Genomic DNA, 18,665 nt, shown 5'->3' on the forward strand with positions numbered 1-18,665 from the left:
CCTGGTTATTAAAAGGAATTTATTCAGTGTATATTAAAGAAAACTTACCTTACAGATATAGTCTACATGACAATAAGTTATAAGGGAATAATTTAATATGTCTCTGTGTGTGTTTGTTGTTATTAAGTCTCTAAGTCTTGTTCAACTTTTTTGTGATTCCATGGACTATAGCCAGCCAGACTCCACTGTCCATGGGATTTCCTAGGCAAGAATGCTGAAGTGGATTGCCATTCCTTTCTTTGGGGAATCTTCCTGACCCAGGGATCTAACCTGTGTCTCTTGCTTGGCAGGCAGGTTCTTTACCACTCAACCACCAGGGAGTCCCTTTGTATGCATTTACACAGTAGAAATATGAAGACTATGAAGAAACATGGGAGGATATTTACATTGCCATAAAAATATTAGTATTTGTAATTTTCATAATTATCCAAACATATGTATACCAATAGAGACTCACTGAAAAACATTAAAAATAAAAACAATCCGAATGGTAATATTATAATTTTGTTTTTTTGAAAGTAAAGTTTGTCAGGACAAATTTTCAAAATCTTTTTTAAAAAGTATATGTAGTAAACTACAATAAAGCAAACCTGTGAATATAGACAGGCTACAAACACCCTTATTTAATTGTTTCTTGGCATGTGGAAAGAGTGGAGTAATAAAGGGGATCAATTGAATGGGAACAAAGGAGAGAAAAGAGAAGAAAAGAAGGCAGAGGAAGGAGAAGCTCGGGAAAGCAGCAGCCTCACTTTGGCTCCCTAAGGAGTCACCAAGGATGGTGGTGGTGATTTAGTTGCTAAGTCGTGTCCAACTCTTGCAACCCCATGGACTCCATATAGCCTGCCAGGCTCCTCTGTCCATGGGATTCTCCAGGCAAGAATACTGGAGTGGGCTGCCTTTTCCTTCTCCCCAGGCATATTATCCAGTGGTGGAAGCTGCATGTCACAGCAAATGCTGCCTGAGCTAGTGGGGGAACAGGACCACAGTGACCACCCCACCCCTTTCCTTTACACCATGTCCCGGCTGGGCCATCACACCAACATGGCCTTGGGACATGCGTGCATGGGAGGTTTGCATTTAGACTGGCGGCAGGAGATGAGACAACTACGTTTCTTTTGTACACACATAAGGTTTCACTGACACTTTAACCACAGGAGGAGGAGAAAAGGCCACAAGATGTGGGGTTAGTGTGAGTGGGACAAAGGAACTTTTTTTTTCAAACTAAGAAAGCATCAGTATTGCAAAGACTTTCCGTGATTCCACACCCACCTTGAAAGTCCCCCTCTCAGCACAGGAAGTGCGCTGACCACTGCGGGGATAAAAGAGACTCAGAGGAGCGGGTCCTCAGTCTCTTGCTTCACAGCTCAGTGGGACCTCAGCCATGAGACTTCTCATCCTGACCTGCCTGGTGATCTGCAGTCTCACTGCATACACTGTGGAAGGTGAGTCAAGTTATTTATGAGATAAGGAACGTGTAGGTGTACAGGCAGTGGCCGGGCATTTTGGTATTGACTCAGGTTTAGAATGCAGTAAACTACTTTCTCCAAGCTAAGCCTCAGTCTTTCTATGTGCAAAATGGGTATAATTCGACTCTAGGGGACTTTGTAGATTTTGAAGATAGATCTTTATAAGAGTCTGGGCTCCTATTTTTCACAACTAGGTAATTTGGAGTAAATTTCTTAACCTCTCCAGGCCTAGGTTTAATTATCTTTAAGATAAATGTAATAACTAATTTGCTTACCTACAATTAAAATGAAATAAATCTTATGATCATTTATCAGATTTCCAGGCAAAGACTAATTTGTTTATTAATGTTAGGTGCAGCATAATGAAAACAATTGTATATACCTTTGAAGTGTTTGCCTATTTAGTATTGATAAATTAAAAAATATTTACCCCTTTGCTGTTAACCTGAAATTATCATAACATTGTTAATTGGCTATACCCCAATACAAAATAAAAAGTTAAAAAAATAGAAATAGATATACCAGGGATTAAATAATGTGTTTGTTCAGTAAAGATAACTGCCCCATATCTCAAAAAATTGCTTAAAAATGTAAAGTATTCATGATGGGGGAGTGAGCTAGAGGATGTATGTTCTGAAGCAAGTCAACGTTTTGTGTTAAAACAGAATTGACTGGAAGCTCATGGCCTCATATCTAGGATATCAATTTTTACCTTTAAGTGTGTAGGAGAGAATATTATTATTGCTATGAATGTTATTCCCACTTGTGATAAATTTCTTGAGTTTATAAAAGACCATAAGTACTAACAAATATCAATGACTTATATACAATCAATTAAACTTACAAGACATATCCAGATGAGATTTAGTTACACTGAGCCTTTCCTGAACATTCTACACATATTTCTTAAAAGATCATTTTTTTTCCCAACTGGTTGGAGTGTATTTTTCCTTATGCCTCTGACAAGAGAAAATATCCTTTGGTTATAATTAATAACTCAGTTAACTCGCCTTTCAACCTCTTAATCTGCAGCCTTCTTACTTAGACTAGAATAGATCATGCATCTGCAAGGGTGCCAATAAATAGAGATGGCACTGCCTGGAACCCCCTGAAATTGGGCCCTGAATAAAAAAATATTGTTGAAATGAAAAAGTTTATACCAAGTGTTGTCTAAACCATGGCTAGCTGGCATTTTTTTGGGAAAATAGGCTGCCATATGATGGAAACCATGTATGAATAGGGGAATGAAGACTGATGAGGATTGCAGACATTTGAGTGTTTCCCTTTCACTGGGTTCAGAAAACATTTAGCATTAAAAATAAATTGGCAAACATAGAGGGTAAAGAATGTGCAGGCTGGATATTGAGTGATGGAAAGAGGAGATGAAGAGCAATGTTAGTGAACACCTGCTTAGTGTCATGATTATAAAAACCATCTGATTTCAGCAACACTACGTCAGAAAGCTCAGATTTGATCATTATCGACTATTATTTTAGATGCTTTTTGGCTTAATATTTCTCAGAGAAATATTCTGTAAGAATGTTTGCTTCCCTGAGAAGCAAATACCAGTCTCTTCATCTTAGGAGAAAATAGGCACACAGAAACCTTCATTATATTTTAGCAAATCTGTGACATTATTAACCTTCCCATGTTATTTTCCTTTCTCTGATGTAAGATGTTCCCAAACTGAAAAATTTAATCTCCTTTTAGTCCTTCTATTGAGGATAAGAAATTTATGAACTACTTCCTTTATATAGTTCACATTTTACCATTTAAAACAACACCTTTATGGATTCAGTCAAAAATGAGCTACCTCTCCCATGTTTAATATTGACTGCCCCAAACTACTCTTTATTAGGTCACTCTTTGTTATTTGATTGATGACACTCTAACATTTATATTATTAGAAATTATATTTTATTTTTGTTTGCTTGATTTTCTGTACAGGTGTGGGGAGTGAAGTTCTAGAAAAGAGCATTTGTGTGAGTCTGACTACACAGCGACTGCCAATTAAAAACATCAAGACGTATACCATCAAGGAGGGCTCCATGAAAGCAGTGATGTGAGTTTCTCTGCCCAAAGCTGGGCTTGATGGAACACAGTGTACAGAAAGACTGGCCTCCTCGGGAAAAATAAGTTAACAAGGAGGAAGACCTCAACTTAGCCAACAGGCCTTTTGCTTTTGCATATTAACCTTGTCTTTGTGTAGCCCCAAACAATGATGATGACAAAAAATTGGCAACCAAGTGAAGACTGTCACCCTCCTTTCTGACTTAACAGAAGAATCAGACCAGGAACTAGATGAATAATGTGCTCGGTCTGGAGGGTTAGGTTTAGAGATGGCTGGATCAGATCAGGATTTGAGCACAGAGCCACACTGGTATGGGATGCCTCCCTTCCCATCCCACTCACATCCCTGCCTTTCTCTTCCTTTTTGGTGTCTTGGAGTAGAATGCCATATTTTATCAGTTGCCACATTTCAAGGAATAGTGTCAACAACTAGCCTACATGGTACCATTCTCTTTCCAGGATTTCATTTTCAAAATAGCAACACTTCCCAAAATATAATTACAACTTTACCACCAAAAATATGATAAAGAAACCACTTTTTGTCCAGAAAATAAGATGAATGTGTTTAGATTTCAAAAAGAAAATGACATGTAGTAAATAATCTAGATGGCTTCAAATGTCTAGTTTAATTACATCATTTGTTAGCAATGATGAGGAAAGGAACCTACACAAAATTCTGAACAAGGAATCTGGGTATTATCTGGAGCTATTTTTTCTTCATGAAAAAAATAGATTGCAGAAGAAAGATTTTCATTTAAGATCTAATGTATCTAGAATACTGATTTGCCCTGTCGTTTCTGCACGAAATCTCTTTTATATGATCTGATCTTAACTTTTGGTCCCAAGGCTTTGGAGATGTGACTAATTTTGCCTATCTTTTCCTTGCATTACAGATTCATTACCAGACGTGGCCTTAAAGTCTGTGCTGATCCCCACGTTGACTGGGTGAAAAAAGCTGTCCGAACAATAGACAAGTCCAACAGGAGAAATGTGAGCCAGACCAAGCCTACAGAAGCCCAACAATCCCCCAAAACAGCTGTGACCCTGACTGGGTAGTGACCTTCCAGCACCTTGTCTTCTCCCTAGCCAGCCACCTCATTTCCCTTTAAAGCTCATGGACTTATTACATTATATTCACCTTTTATAAAAGTATTGCATGAATCTACTTTCTTAGATTTTTATTTTTTTATGTCTTTCATATTCATATAGATGCTCTAAATAATAAATATTTATTATTAAGAATAGTCCCAAAGTGTATTCATTTGGGGAAGGTAATACATCATTTGTGTCCCTTTGCTGTTTTAATTGTACTTCCTGTTGACAGCATCCATGGTGGGAGAGATTATGGTCAGTGTTTATCAGAGATGAAAGCTATATTCATCATTTTTAGGCCCTAGCATGAAATGATTCTCTACACATAAGTCATAGGTGGCAACTGTAATAATGACAATTTTAGCTCTATTTCAACCTGTCTTCATAATGTTCTATTTTTATGGATTAAACGGAAAAATGATCCAACTGCTACTGGTTCCCCATTATGAGGGTTCACTACTCAAAAAGAAGCTTCATCAAGTTTGATCTTGAGCACATTCTCATACCTCTGTGTTTCATTTGATCTATAAAGAAAGGAAAGAAAAGGAAAAGACACAGCTTGTCAATTCTTTCATTTGTCGCAGTAGCAAAGATTATACTTTTAATGAAATGATACTTTATTCAAACAAAAATCAATTCTTCCCAAATTGGGCAATGAGCTTACTGCCTTTCTGTGATTTTCACAATTGTCACTACTCTAGTTTTCAACACACCATGCTTTTTTTGTTTTGGCCAGTAAGTTTTTAGTATCCCAACACTGTCACTTGGAACATTTGTTGAATATGATCACAATTTTCATTAAAGTTTTTAAAGTTTTAATGAACATTACTTCATCTACTCACTGAACATCTCATATTCATGCCCTCCTGTATTCTCACTAAATTGTTCATTTGATTCATGTTTATGATTCCATTATTCAAGTAGCTGATAGTGTATACATCCATTTCTATCTGACTTTAAATAGTTAAGAAACTGATCAATCCTTGATAGTTTCAAAAGAAGGGAAGGAATTAACTGTTTTCTAGTCCTAAGGGGACAACCAGCAATCCCAAGTATTTTCAGAGGGTAACTGAGGGCATTTTGTAGGAATCAAATCACGTCTAGTCATAGTTATCCAACTATTCACCAGAGAGGAAATGATTAAAACACCGCCTTTCAGCCAAGAGTGGGTTATCTGTCATTTCTCACTGCTATTTGCTTACAATAATGTTCAAAACTGGTCTTAAAGGAAACACAAAGAAAAAAACACCTGTTTTATGAGGGGTGAAACCTAGCCAATCACAGAAGATGAAAGAAATGTTTCCTGATTGAACATGTACTTAAATTTCTCAAATGTCTCCGAAATGCTAGAAATTTTCAGTTCAGTTCAGTCGCTCAGTTGTGTCTGAGTCTTTGTGACCCCATGGACAGCAACATGCCAGGCCCTGTCCAACGCCAACTTCCAGAGCCTACTCAAACTCATGTCTATCACGTTGGTGATTCCATCCAACCATCTCATCCGCTGTCATCCCCTTCTCCTCCCGCCTTCAATCTTTCCCAACATCAGGGTCTTTTCCAATGTGTTAGTTCTTTGCATCAGGTGGCCAAAGTATTGGAGTTTCAGCTTCAGCATCAGTCCTTCCAATGAATATTCAGGACTGATTTCCTTTAGGATGGACTGGTTGGATCTCCTTGTAGTCCAAGTGACTCTCAAGAGTTTTCTCCAACATCACGGTTCAAAAGCATCAGTTCTTTGGCACTCAGCTTTCTTTATAGTCCAACTCTCACATTCATGCATAACTACTGGAAAAACCATAGCTTTAACTAGGTGGACCTTTGTTGATAAAGTAATGTCTCTGCTTTTTTATATGCTGTCTAGGTTGGTCATACCTTTTCTTCTGAGAAGCATGCATCTTTTAATTTCATGGCTGCAGTCACCATCTGCAGTGATCTTGGAGCCTGGAGCCTAAAAAAATAAAGTCTGTCACTGTTTCTACTGTTTCCCCATCTATCTGCCATGTAGTGATGGGACCAAATGCCATGATCTTAGTTTTCTGAATGTTGAGTTTTAAGCCAACTTTTTCACTCTCCTCTTTCACTTTCATCAAGAGGCTCTTCAGTTCTTCTTCCCTTTCTGCCATAAGGGTGGTGTCACCTGCATATTATTGATATTTCTCCCAGCAATCTTGATTCCAGCTTGTGTTTCATCCAGCTCAGCATTTCTCTGCAAGAGGTTTTCAAGAGAAGTAATACTACAAGTGGAAGAGTATAGATATACACATCTCGTGATTGCATTATCTAAGGTCGTAAGTGATGCTAGAGGTTTCAATCCAACAGTGCACATAACTTTTAACTAACTGACTGGATGTTTTGAATCACTTAGGTTGGACCTGTATCTACCGAATATGGCTCTGTGGCTGATTGGACTTCAATTCAAAGAAATAATCTAAGAAGGAGAGTTCTCAAAATATTAAATATATTTTTTTTAGTGTCTGAGACTCCTCTTTTGTGCTTCTGTGTTGAATTTTACTAAAAGTTAACTTAAAATTTACAATCTATATTGAAAGCTGCTTTTGTGTATTATTATGCCAGGTTCCCAGTGCCTAGCATAGAACTGGGATGTGTGGGCTCAGTAGCTTCAGTCATGTCCGACTCTTTGTGACCCCATGGACTGTAGCCTACCAGGCTCCTCTGTCCCTGAGATTCTCCAGCCAAGAATACTGGAGGTGGGTTGCCATGTCTCCTTAAAGGGGATCTTCCTAACCCAGGGACTGAACCCGTGTCTCCTGCATCTCTTGCATTGCAGGCAGATTCTTTACCCACGGAGCCACCTAGTAAGCCCATAGACCTGGGAGGGAGGGAGGGTCAATTAATAATTGTTGGATGAATGGAAGAATAACATATTAGATTATTTACTTCATTCTGCACTTTCATATTTCTAAAATTATACAATACAAAGTAAACTTTATTAAGGCTTGAATAAACTTTATTCATTTCAGCAAATATTTTTAGGTACTTGATAAAACAGGCACTGTGTTAGGCTTAGTATATATCCAGATAAGTAAAACACCACTTCTGTACTCCAAGAGCTCATCTAGCAGATGAGACTATGATGAAAGAGAACCAATATGAAACAGGTAATATTAATAACATGGGCATGCTCAAGAAATAGAAATAACACAGAGAAAGGAATAATTATCTTGAGAATGTTCTCCATTTTTTCTGAATTTAGATATAATTATTAATTACTATCATTAATAAGAAATGGAAGATGGATTCTTCATTGATTTGAAGAAAGATGTCACATAATTCTCTCTTCACTAGGAAATTCTTCCACTGTGATTGTAATATTTGTAGAGTATTATGTTCTTTCATAGATATTTGATACAACAATACAGTGAGTCTAAAATTGTCACTGCAATTTAAGTGGTGAGAAAACTGAGCTACAGAGAGATTGATTGTCTTGGCTAAGAGCACAGAGTTATTAATAAACTGATTCTGGTCTCAGATAGTGACTTTCTATGATATTCCAGCCTCAGGTAGGCGCATGATAATGTACAAGTCTTCCTGGAGGGTGCATGATGGGAGAAAGGATAATATTTTTGACAAATGATTTTAGAACAACTGGACATCCACATGCAAAAAACCCTCTAGACACAGACCTTACACATTTCATGACAAATTAACTCAAAATATATTATAGGTGAAATGTAAAATGCAAAATTATTAAACATCTAGATGATGACATATGATAATATCTTGATTACCTTGGATTTGGAGATGATTTTTTCTTTAAATCTTACAGCAAAGATATGCTCTTTAAGAGAAAAATTTAAGTTGGTGCTTATTAAAATTATAAATTTATGTTCTTTGAAAGACACTGTCAAGTAAAGATAATGTCACAGATTAGTAGAAAATATTTTCAAGAGACGTATGATTTAAAAAAAAATGTTACCCACAGCACACAGAGAACTCTTAAAATGTGAAAACAAGAAAGCAAACAACTTGATTGAATAACCCAGATAAAAGGTCTTAACAAATACCTCACCATAGGAGATATATAGATGGAAAATAAACATAGGAAAAGGTTCTCAACACTATACCTCATTAGGAAACTGCAAATGAAAAATAATGAGATACTACTATACATCTCTAAGAATGGCAAAAATTTAAAACATGAACAATATCAAATGATGGGAAGGATGTGAAGCAACAGGAATTCACCTTGGAGCAACCAAAATGTCCTTCAATAGGTGGCTGGATAAATACACTGTGGTATATCCATGAGGGGGAGTTCCTCAATGACTCAGTGGGTAAAGAATCCACCTACAATGCAGAAGAGCCAGTTGATATGGGTTTAATCCTGGGTAGGGAAGATCCGCTGGAGAAGGAAAATGGCAATCTACTCCAGCAGTCTTGCCTGGAAAATCTCATGGGCAGAGGAGGCTGGTGGGCTATAATCCAAAGAGTTGCAAAGAGTTGGATATGACTGAGTGGCTACACACACACACACACACATATCCCTTCAATGATATATTCTTCAGTAATAAAGAGAAATGAGCTATTAAAGTCACAAAAGACAGGGAAGGAACTTAAAAATATATTACTAATGAAAGAAGTCAATATGAAAAGTACATATAATACATGATTTTAACTATATGGAATTTTGGAAAAGGCTAAATTGTGGAGGTGGTAAAGAGTGGTTGTTTGTCTAAGAACAGTAATGCCTGCTCCTTTTCGGTTTCCACATTCGTGGGATATCTTCTAGTCCTTTGCTTCAAGTTGGTGTGTATCCATAAAGATGAAATGAGTCTCTTGTAGGCAGTATGCATTTTTTTAATCCATTTAGTCACTTCATCTCTTTTGATTGGAGAATTTAACTCATTTACATTTAAAGTAATTAATGATCCATGCAGTTCAGTTCAGTTGCTTAGTCGTGTCTGACTGTTTGTGGCCCCATGGACTGCAGCACCCTAGGCTTCGCTGTCCATCACCAACTCCCAGAGCTTGTTCAAACTCATGTCCATTGAGTCAGTGATGCCATCCAACCATCTCATCCTCTGTCGTCCCCTTCTCCTTCTGCCTTCAATCATTCCCAGCATCAGGGTCTTTTCCAATGAGTCAGTTCTTTGCATCAAGTGGCCAAAGTATTGGAGCTTCAGCTTCAGCATCAGTCCTTCCAGTGAATGTTCAGGACTGATGTCCTTTATGATTGACTTATTTGGACTTACTAATGCCATTTTAATAGTTTTCTAGTTGTTTTATAGTCCCCTTGTTTCTTCCTTCCCCTCTTGCTGAGTTTATTTATGAATTGATGATTTTCTAAGTGATATGCTTTGATTCCTATCTCTTATCTTCTGTGTATATACTATAAGTTTTTGCTTTGTAGTTACCATGAGCTATGAGGGCTTCCCTGGTGGCTCAGAGGGTAAAACGTCTGCCCACAATGCAGAAGACCTGGGTTTGATCCCCAGGTCGGGAAGATCCCCTGGTGAAGGAAATGGCAACCCACTCCAGTACTCTTGCCTGGAAAATGCCATGAACGGAGGAACCTGGTAGGCTATAGTCAATAGGATCTCAAAGAGTTCCTACATGATTGAGCAACTTCACTTTATCATGAGCTATATACATACGTATCTTACAAATATAGCAGTGCACAAAAGCACTAATCCAGGTAAGAAGAAATGGTGGCTGGGGATTGGGTCTCTTGGGGGTAGTAAGAAGGGTTTAGATTCTATTTTGAAGTTGAGAGACAACTATATTTCCTGACAGATTGAGTGGTGCATGTAAGAGCAAGAGAGGAATCAAGGATGAGAGAATTTTTGCTATTATCTTTCAACAAGTTGTCAATCAGTGCCTACATATGAGCAAATTATGCCTATTGCGTACTAGATTTCCACTTTTTTGTTGATTACTCAATTGTCTTCACTAGAGACTCTAGTGCATGCTTTGAAAAACTGAAATTAATTCATTCTCAGAGTTTAAGAAACTCCATTTCAATATGGTAAGTAAGAGTTCAGCCTTGGGTCAACTTGTCTTTTTTGATTATAAACATGAGAGGAAGATATAGACACAGTCTTCTGGGTTTATGTGTTTAGATGTTCATCTTTTATTTAATTTACAGTGACTGTAATGTTGGTCTTTTGAAATGAATTCACTTATTCAAAAACCATTTAGTGAATTAATATTATATAGCAGACATTCTGCCTTGCCAGAGAAGGCAATGGCACCCCACTCCAGTACTCTTGCCTGGAGACTCCCGTGGACGGAGGAGCCTGGTAGGCTACAGTCCATGGGGTCGCGAAGAGTCAAACACGACAGAGCAACTTCACTTTCACTTTTCACTTTCATGCACTGGAGAAGAAAATGGCAGCCCACTCCAGTATCCTTGCCTGGAGAATCCCAGGGACGGGAGCCTGGTGGGCTGCCGTCTATGGGGTCACACAGGGTTGGACACGACTGCCTTGCCAGGGCCAGGACTGAAGCCAATTCTCTATTTTCAAGGAGGCTGCCACCTAGTGGGAGATGCAGAAATGTAATTGAGTAGAAGAATAAAATGAGATTAGTGATAGAACAGTGGTGGCTAGAAAGTGCCAACAGAGCCCAGAAGGAGGCACAACTAATTATATCTTGAGGAATTCAGGAAAACTTGTAGGAAGAGGAAGAGTTTACAGATAGCCATGTAGGGAGCTTGGACTGGCATTCCTAATAAAGAAAATAGTAAGTGGGTAGTAGAAAAGAGATGTAGGTGTTGAGAGTCCGGCTGTAAAGAAAGCTGAGCGCCAAAGAATTGATGCTTTTGAACTGTGGTGTTGGAGAAGACTCTTGAGGGTCACTTGGACTGCAAAGAGATCCAACCAGTCCATCCTAAAGGAAATCAGTCCTGAATATTCATTGGAAGGACTGATGTTGAAGCTGAAACTCCAGCACTTTGGCCTCCTGATGCGAAGAACTAACTCATTGGAAAAGACCCTGATGCTGAGAAAGATTGAAGGCAGGAAGAGAAGGGGATGACAGAGGATGAGATGGTTGGATGGCATCACTAACTTGATGGACATGAGTTTGAACAAGCTCTGGGAGTTGGTGATGGACAGAGAAGCCTAGCATGCTGCAGTCCTTGGGGTTGCAAAGAGTCAGACACGACTGAGCAACTGAACTGAACTGAGTGAAAAAGAGAATGGCCCATTTGGTTGACTTCATGGACACTTGTTAAGACTAGAGGTTTCGGAGCAAGGTCATGAGTAGTGAAAGTTGAATCTTAAAGGAAAAGCACTGTTAGATCTGAACACATTTATATATGAAAATGTGAGGTTTGAAATGAATCTTGTAGGCAATGGGAATTAGCAAACATATGTCAGCAGGAAAACAACTCAATTAGATGAAGATTTTAGAATGATTGCTCTGGCAATGCTGCGGAGAATATCTTGGAAAGGGCGGAGACCCAGACCTGGGAATGAGCTAGTATACTGCTGTAGTCCTAGCAAGGAGTGAAGAGGTCCTGCCTTGGACATTCTGGAGAGAGAGGAGAAGGCATGTACATGAGCTACATACACGCTTAGTATGGCTTGTTTGGAAGTAACATGTGGATATCCAACAATGGGTCTAAGAAGACCCAAGTAATCTTAGACCCTATGAGTCTTAGATGCTTCTTAGAGTCAATGAGTCTAAGAAGACCCAAGTAATCTGTATTCAGATACCAAAAAGAAGATAAAACCTTATTCAGTGTCACAGAGTAATAGGAGAGAGCATTCTGAGTGGAAAGATATGTTGAGTTTAAGGACTGATGGTATAGCCAGGTGGACATAACAAGAAAGATATTCAAATTTCTGAGTAAAGTCTGACTGGAAAATCAAATGCCCTTGATGAAAAATATCTTAGAGTTTAGCCTATAATTTTATAGGAATATAGGAAATAAAGGAATTTGCTTCTGTATACCTAATAGCAATGGGAAACACTTTTAGCTATACATATACTTAACATGAATTTTATTTTGCTATCCCTGCATAGTAATGACAAAACCTTTTAGCTTCATACATAATTAATACATGCATCAGAGACAATCTCCTGGAGAAGGGAATAGCTGTCCACTCCAGTATTCTTGCCTGGAGAATCCCGTGGACAGAGGCGCCTGGTTGGCTGGAGTCCATGAGGTTGCACAGAGTCGGACACGACTGAGTAACATTTTTTTAAACAGATACCTACTAAACAAAATAAGACAAAACCCAACAACAATCTGAATGCCAGAAAGGGTTCATAACAAGTGATGCCCTCAAACACTGCTAGAAGCACAGCAAAGAGAAATTATATTTTGGGAAGATTATGTCAATATGTAGCAAGAGTTATAAAGACAATCATATGATTTTGCCTAGTAATCCTACTCCTGGTTATCAGTGTATATTAATGAACATTTATCTTATAGATATGGTCTACATAACAATATGTTATAAGGGAATGGCTTAATATGTCTGTGTTTACTCAGAGTATGAAGACTCTTTTATATGAAAACTATAAAAAAAAATAGGAAGATTTTTAATTGATGTAAAAATAGTCTAAATGTTTATAATCATCACAACTGTGTAAACATGTATACCAATAGGGATTCACTGAAAATCATTAACAACGGAAACCATCAGAATGGTAATATTATAGATAATTTTATTTTTCTTTTTTTTTTAATTTTAAATTAAAAAAAAGCCAAAACATTTTTTTTTAATTTTAAATTTAAGATAATTTTATTTTTCTTAAAACAATAATTTCTTAAAAATCATCTATAGATAATGCTTTTTCTTTTTTGCAAAATAAAGTTTATGTGAGGACAACTTTTCAAAGTCTGTTTTAAAAGACATGTAGTAAGCTACAATAAAGCAAACCTATGAATATAGACAGGCTCCAAACACCCTTATTTAAATGTTCCTTGGGCATGTGGAAAGGGTGGTGTAAGGAAGGGGATCAATTGAATGTGGCAGAGGACAGATGAGAAGCAAAAGAAGGCAGAGGATTGAGAAACTCGGGAAAGCAACAGTATCTCTTTGGCTCCCTAAGGAGTCACCAAGGGCATATGACCCAGGGTGGTGGAAGCTTCGTGTCACAGCAAATGCTGCATGAGCTAGTGGGGGAACGGGACCACAGTGACCACCCCACCCCTTTCCTTTACACCATGTCCCGGCTGGGCCATCACACCGACATGGCCTTGGGACATGCGTGCATGGGAGGTTTGCATTTAGACTGGCGGCAGGAGATGAGACAACTACGTTTCTTTTGTACACACATAAGGTTTCACTGACACTTTAACCACAGGAGGAGGAGAAAAGGCCACAAGATGTGGGGTTAGTGTGAGTGGGACAAAGGAACTTTTTTTTTTCAAACTAAGAAAGCACCAGTACTGCAAAGACTTTCCGTGATTCCACACTCAGCTTGAAAGTCCCCCTCTCAGCACAGGAAGTGCGCTGACCACTGGGGGGGATAAAAGAGACTCAGAGGAGCGGGTCCTCAGCCTCTTGCTTCACAGCTCAGCGGGACCTCAGCCATGAGACTTCTCATCCTGACCTGCCTGGTGATCTGCAGTCTCACTGCATACACTGTGGAAGGTGAGTCAAAGGCTATTTATGAGATAAGGAACATCTAGGTGTACAGACAGTGGTCAGGCATTTTGTTATTGACTCAGGTTTTGAATAGAGTAAACTACTTTCTCCAAGCTGAGCCTCAGTCTTCCTGTGTGCAAAATGGGAATAATTTGACTCTAGAGGATCTTGTGGATTTCGCAGATATATCTTGGCTAACAGCTAGGCTCCTATTTTTCACAACTGGGTGATTTGGGGTAAGTTTCTTAACTTGTTTTTGCCTATGCTTACTTGTCTATAAGATGAATATGATAACTGATACACTTACCTGGGGTTAAAATGAAATAAACATTATATATAATCAATAGTATAAATTATAATAAACTTATAATAAACTTTTCAGTTTACTACACAAGTCCTAGTTTCTTAATTAATGTTAGCTGTGGAATGGTGATGACAATTATATATACCTTTGAAGCTTTTGCCTATTTATATTGATCTTGATAACTTCTCAAAAAAATTGAGAGCTCAGTCATGATGCAGGAATGACTAGAGAGTGTTATATTCTGAAACAAATCAATGTTTTCTATTAAAACAAAAATGACTGGAAGCTCATATCTTCATACCCAGAAAATCAATATTACATTTAAGTGTGTAAGAGAGTCTATATTACTGCAATGAATGTTGTTTCCCACTTAGGATTAATTTATTGAGTTTGTATGAGACCATAGTGCTAACAAATATCAATGCCTTATATACAGTCAAATAAACTATAAGGCATACCCAGCTGAGACTTAGCTACATTGCTGAGCATTTGACACATAGTTCTTAAAGGATCATTTTGTTCTCAGCTGGTTGGAGTACATTTCTCTTGGCAGCTCTGAACACAAGAAGGAATATCCTTGGGGTATAATTAGTGCTTCAGAAACTCTCCTTTAAAACTCCTAATCTGTAGACTTATTACTTAGACCAAAATATCTGAGCCTGATCATGGATCCCCACGGTTCTCTGTAAATAGTGACGGTACTGTCTGAAAGTCCCTGAAATTGTTCCCTAAATAAAATACTGTTAAAACAAAAAGTTTAAGCCCAATGTTGCCTGAATGGTGGCTGGCTGGCATGTTTCTGAAACAAGAGGCTGGCACTTGGTGCAAACCCATATATGGGTAGGGGAACGAACATTGAGGAGGATTACGGACACTGGGGTATATCCCTCTTTCACTGGGTTCAGAGACAGTTCAGCATTAAAGAAAATTGTCAAATACAGCAGGTAGAGAATACGTAGGCTGGATACTTGAGGGATGGAGAGAAGGGGAGATGAAGAGCAATGTTAGTGAACATCGTCTCAGTGCCATGTTTATAAAAATCCTCCTGTTACCAGCAGCACTGCAGTTCAAAACCATCATCATCAGTTATTATTTTAGATGATTTTTCACTGAATACTTCTCTGAGAATATTTGCTTCCCTGAGAAGCAACTATCAGTCTCTTCAGCTTAGGAGAAAGTCAGCACTTAAAAACTTTTATTAGATTTTAGGAAACCCTTAATATCATTAACTATTCCAAGTTATTTTCCCTTCTCCAATGTAAGATATTCTCGAAACTGTCAAATTTAATCCCCCCAGGCCATTTCTATTGAGGATGAGGACTCTGTGAACTATTGTCTTTACATATTTCTCATTTTAACATTTAAAATAATGCCTTTAGTGATTCAGTCAAAAATGAGCTACCTCTCTCACATTTAATACTGACTGTCCCAAACTACTCTTTATACTCTTTGTTATTTGATTGATGACACTCTAACATTTATATTATTAGAAATTATATTTTATTTTTGTTTGCTTGATTTTCTGTACAGGTGTGGGGACTGAAGTTTTAGAAAAGAGCATCTGTGTGAGTCTGACTACACAGCGACTGCCAATTAAAAACATCAAGACCTACATCATCAAGGAGGGCTCCATGAAAGCAGTGATGTGAGTTTCTCTGCCCAAAGCTGGGATTGATGGAACAGTGTACATAAAGGCCGGCCTCCTCGGGAAAAATAAGCTAACAAGGAGGAAGACCTCAACTTAGCCAACAGGCCTTTTGCTTTTCCATATTAACCTTGTCTTTGTGTAGCCCCAAACAATGACGATGATGAAAAATTGGCAACCAAGTGAAGACTGTCACCCTCCTTTCTGATTTATCCTAACAGAAGAATCAGACCGGGAACCAGATGAATAATGTGCTCAGTCTGGAGGGTTAGGTTTAGAGATGGCTGGATCAGATCAGGATTTGAGCACAGAGCCACACTGGTGTGGGATGCCTCTCTTCCCACCCACCCCCTTCCCTGCCTTTCTTTTCCTTTTTGATGCCTGGAGTAGAATGCCATACTTTATCAGTTGCCACATCTCAAGGAATAGTGTCAACAACTAGCCTACATGGTACCATTCTCTTTCCAGGATTTCATTTTCAAAATAGCAACACTTCCCAACATATAATCACTTTACCCCCCATCCCTTCAAATAAGATAAATAAATCAGATAGGATGACTGTGCTTAGATTTGAAAAAAGAAAAAGGACCTCAAATGTCTAGTTTAATTACATCACTTGGTGGCAATGATGAGATAGGAGTCTGAAAATTATGCTGAACAAGGAATCTGGGTATTACCTGGAACTATTTCTTCTTCACGAAAAAATACATTGCAGAAGAAAGATTTTCATTTATGATCTTATGAATCCAAAAGACTGATTTATCTAGTCATTTCTGCACAAAATCTCTTTTATGTGATTTGATCTTAACTTTTGGTACCAAGGCTTTGAGGATGTGACTAATTTTGCCTGTCTTTTCCTTGTATTGCAGACTCATTACCAGACGAGGATTTAAAATCTGTGCTGATCCTAAAGCTGACTGGGTGAAAAAAGCCATCCAAACGATAGACAGGAAAAATATGAGCCAGACCAAGCCTACAGGATCCCAGAAATCCACCAGTACAGCTGTGACCCTGACTGGGTAGTGACCTTCCAGCACTTCATCCCCTCCCTAGCCAGCCACCTCATTTCCCTTTAAAGCCCATGGACTGGTTACATTATATTCACTTTTTATAAAAGTGTTGCATGAGTCAAATTATTTTATTAGATTTTAATTTTTTTATATTTCTTTTGTAATCATTCAGATGTTTTAATTAATAAATATTTATTATTAAGAATATTCCACAAATTTATTCATTACATATTGGGAAAGGTAATACATCATTTGTGTTCCATTTCTGTCTTTACCATTCCTCCTTTTGATCCCTGATGGGAGAGATTATGATCAGTGTTTATCAGAGATGAAAGCTATATTCATTATTCTGAGGTTCTAGCATGAAGTTGTTCTCTACACGACTCATAGATGATAACTACGATGATGACAATTTAAGCCTTATTTCAACCTGTCTTCATCACGCAGTTCTATTTTTTTTCTTTTTTTTTCATTTATTTTTATTAGTTGGAGGCTAATTACTTTACAATATTGTAGTGGTTTTTGTCATACATTGACATGAATCAGCCATGGATTTACATGTATTCCCCATCCCGATCCCCCCTCCCACCTTCCTCTCCACCCGCAGTTCTATTTTTAAGAAATAAAGGAGAAGATGGTTTCACAGCTGAATTCTACCAAAAATTTAGAGAAGAGCTAACACCTATCTTACTCAAACTCTTCCAGAAAATTGCAGAAGAAGGTAAACTTCCAAACTCATTTTATGAGGCCACCATCACCCTAATTCCAAAACCAGACAAAGATGCCACAAGAAAAGAAAACTGTAGGCCAATATCACTGATGAACATAGACGCAAAAATCCTTAACAAAATTCTAGCAAACAGAAAGCAACAACATATTAAAAAAATCATACACCATGACCAAGTGGGCTTTATCCCAGGAATGCAAGGATCCTTTAATATCCACAAATCAATCAATGTAATACACCACATTAACAAATTGAAAGATATGATTATCTCAATAGATGCAGAAAAAGCCTTTGACAAAATTCAACATCTGTTTATGATTAAAACTCTCCAGAAAGTAGGAATAGAAGGAACATACCTCAACATAATAAAAGCTATATATGACAAACCCACAGAAAGCATTACCCTCAATGGTGAAAAATTGAAAGCATTTCCCCTGAAATCAGGAACAAGACAAGGGTGCCCACTCTCACCACTACTATTCAACATAGTTTTGGAAGTTTTGGCCACAGCAATCAGAGCAGAAAAAGAAGTAAAAGGAATCCAGACAGGAAAAGAAGAAGTGAAACTCTCGCTGTTTGCAGATGACATGATCCTCTACATAGAAAACCCTAAAGACTCTACCAGAAAATTACTAGAGCTAATCAATGAATATAGTAAAGTTGCAAGATATAAAATTAACACACAGAAATCCCTTGCATTCCCATACACTAACAATGAGAAAACAGAAAGAGAAATTAAGGAAGCAATACCATTCACCATTGCAACAAAAAGAATAAAATACTTAGGAGTA

At 37.9% G+C, this 18,665-nt stretch overlaps 2 protein-coding genes across 2 annotated transcripts; both read left to right on the forward strand.

Annotated features, from left to right (window-relative positions):
• Positions 1-1,294: 1,294 nt before the first annotated feature.
• On the forward strand, positions 1,295-4,777 carry LOC122707808 (lymphotactin-like). Its single transcript, XM_043923691.1, has 3 exons — positions 1,295-1,442; positions 3,414-3,528; positions 4,430-4,777. Exons 1-3 carry the CDS (start codon positions 1,382-1,384, stop codon positions 4,590-4,592), a joined length of 339 nt encoding a protein of 112 aa, XP_043779626.1. The 5' UTR covers positions 1,295-1,381; the 3' UTR covers positions 4,593-4,777.
• Positions 4,778-13,998: 9,221 nt separating this feature from the next.
• Positions 13,999-17,350, forward strand: LOC122707810 (lymphotactin-like). Its single transcript, XM_043923692.1, has 3 exons — positions 13,999-14,194; positions 16,023-16,137; positions 17,007-17,350. The coding sequence occupies exons 1-3, from the start codon at positions 14,134-14,136 to the stop codon at positions 17,158-17,160; spliced, it is 330 nt and encodes a 109-aa protein (XP_043779627.1). The 5' UTR covers positions 13,999-14,133; the 3' UTR covers positions 17,161-17,350.
• The last annotated feature ends 1,315 nt before the right edge of the window (positions 17,351-18,665 follow it).

The sequence above is a fragment of the Cervus elaphus genome, chromosome 14, assembly GCF_910594005.1.
Source record: "Cervus elaphus chromosome 14, mCerEla1.1, whole genome shotgun sequence".
In the NCBI taxonomy this organism is placed as follows: Eukaryota; Metazoa; Chordata; class Mammalia; order Artiodactyla; family Cervidae; genus Cervus; species Cervus elaphus.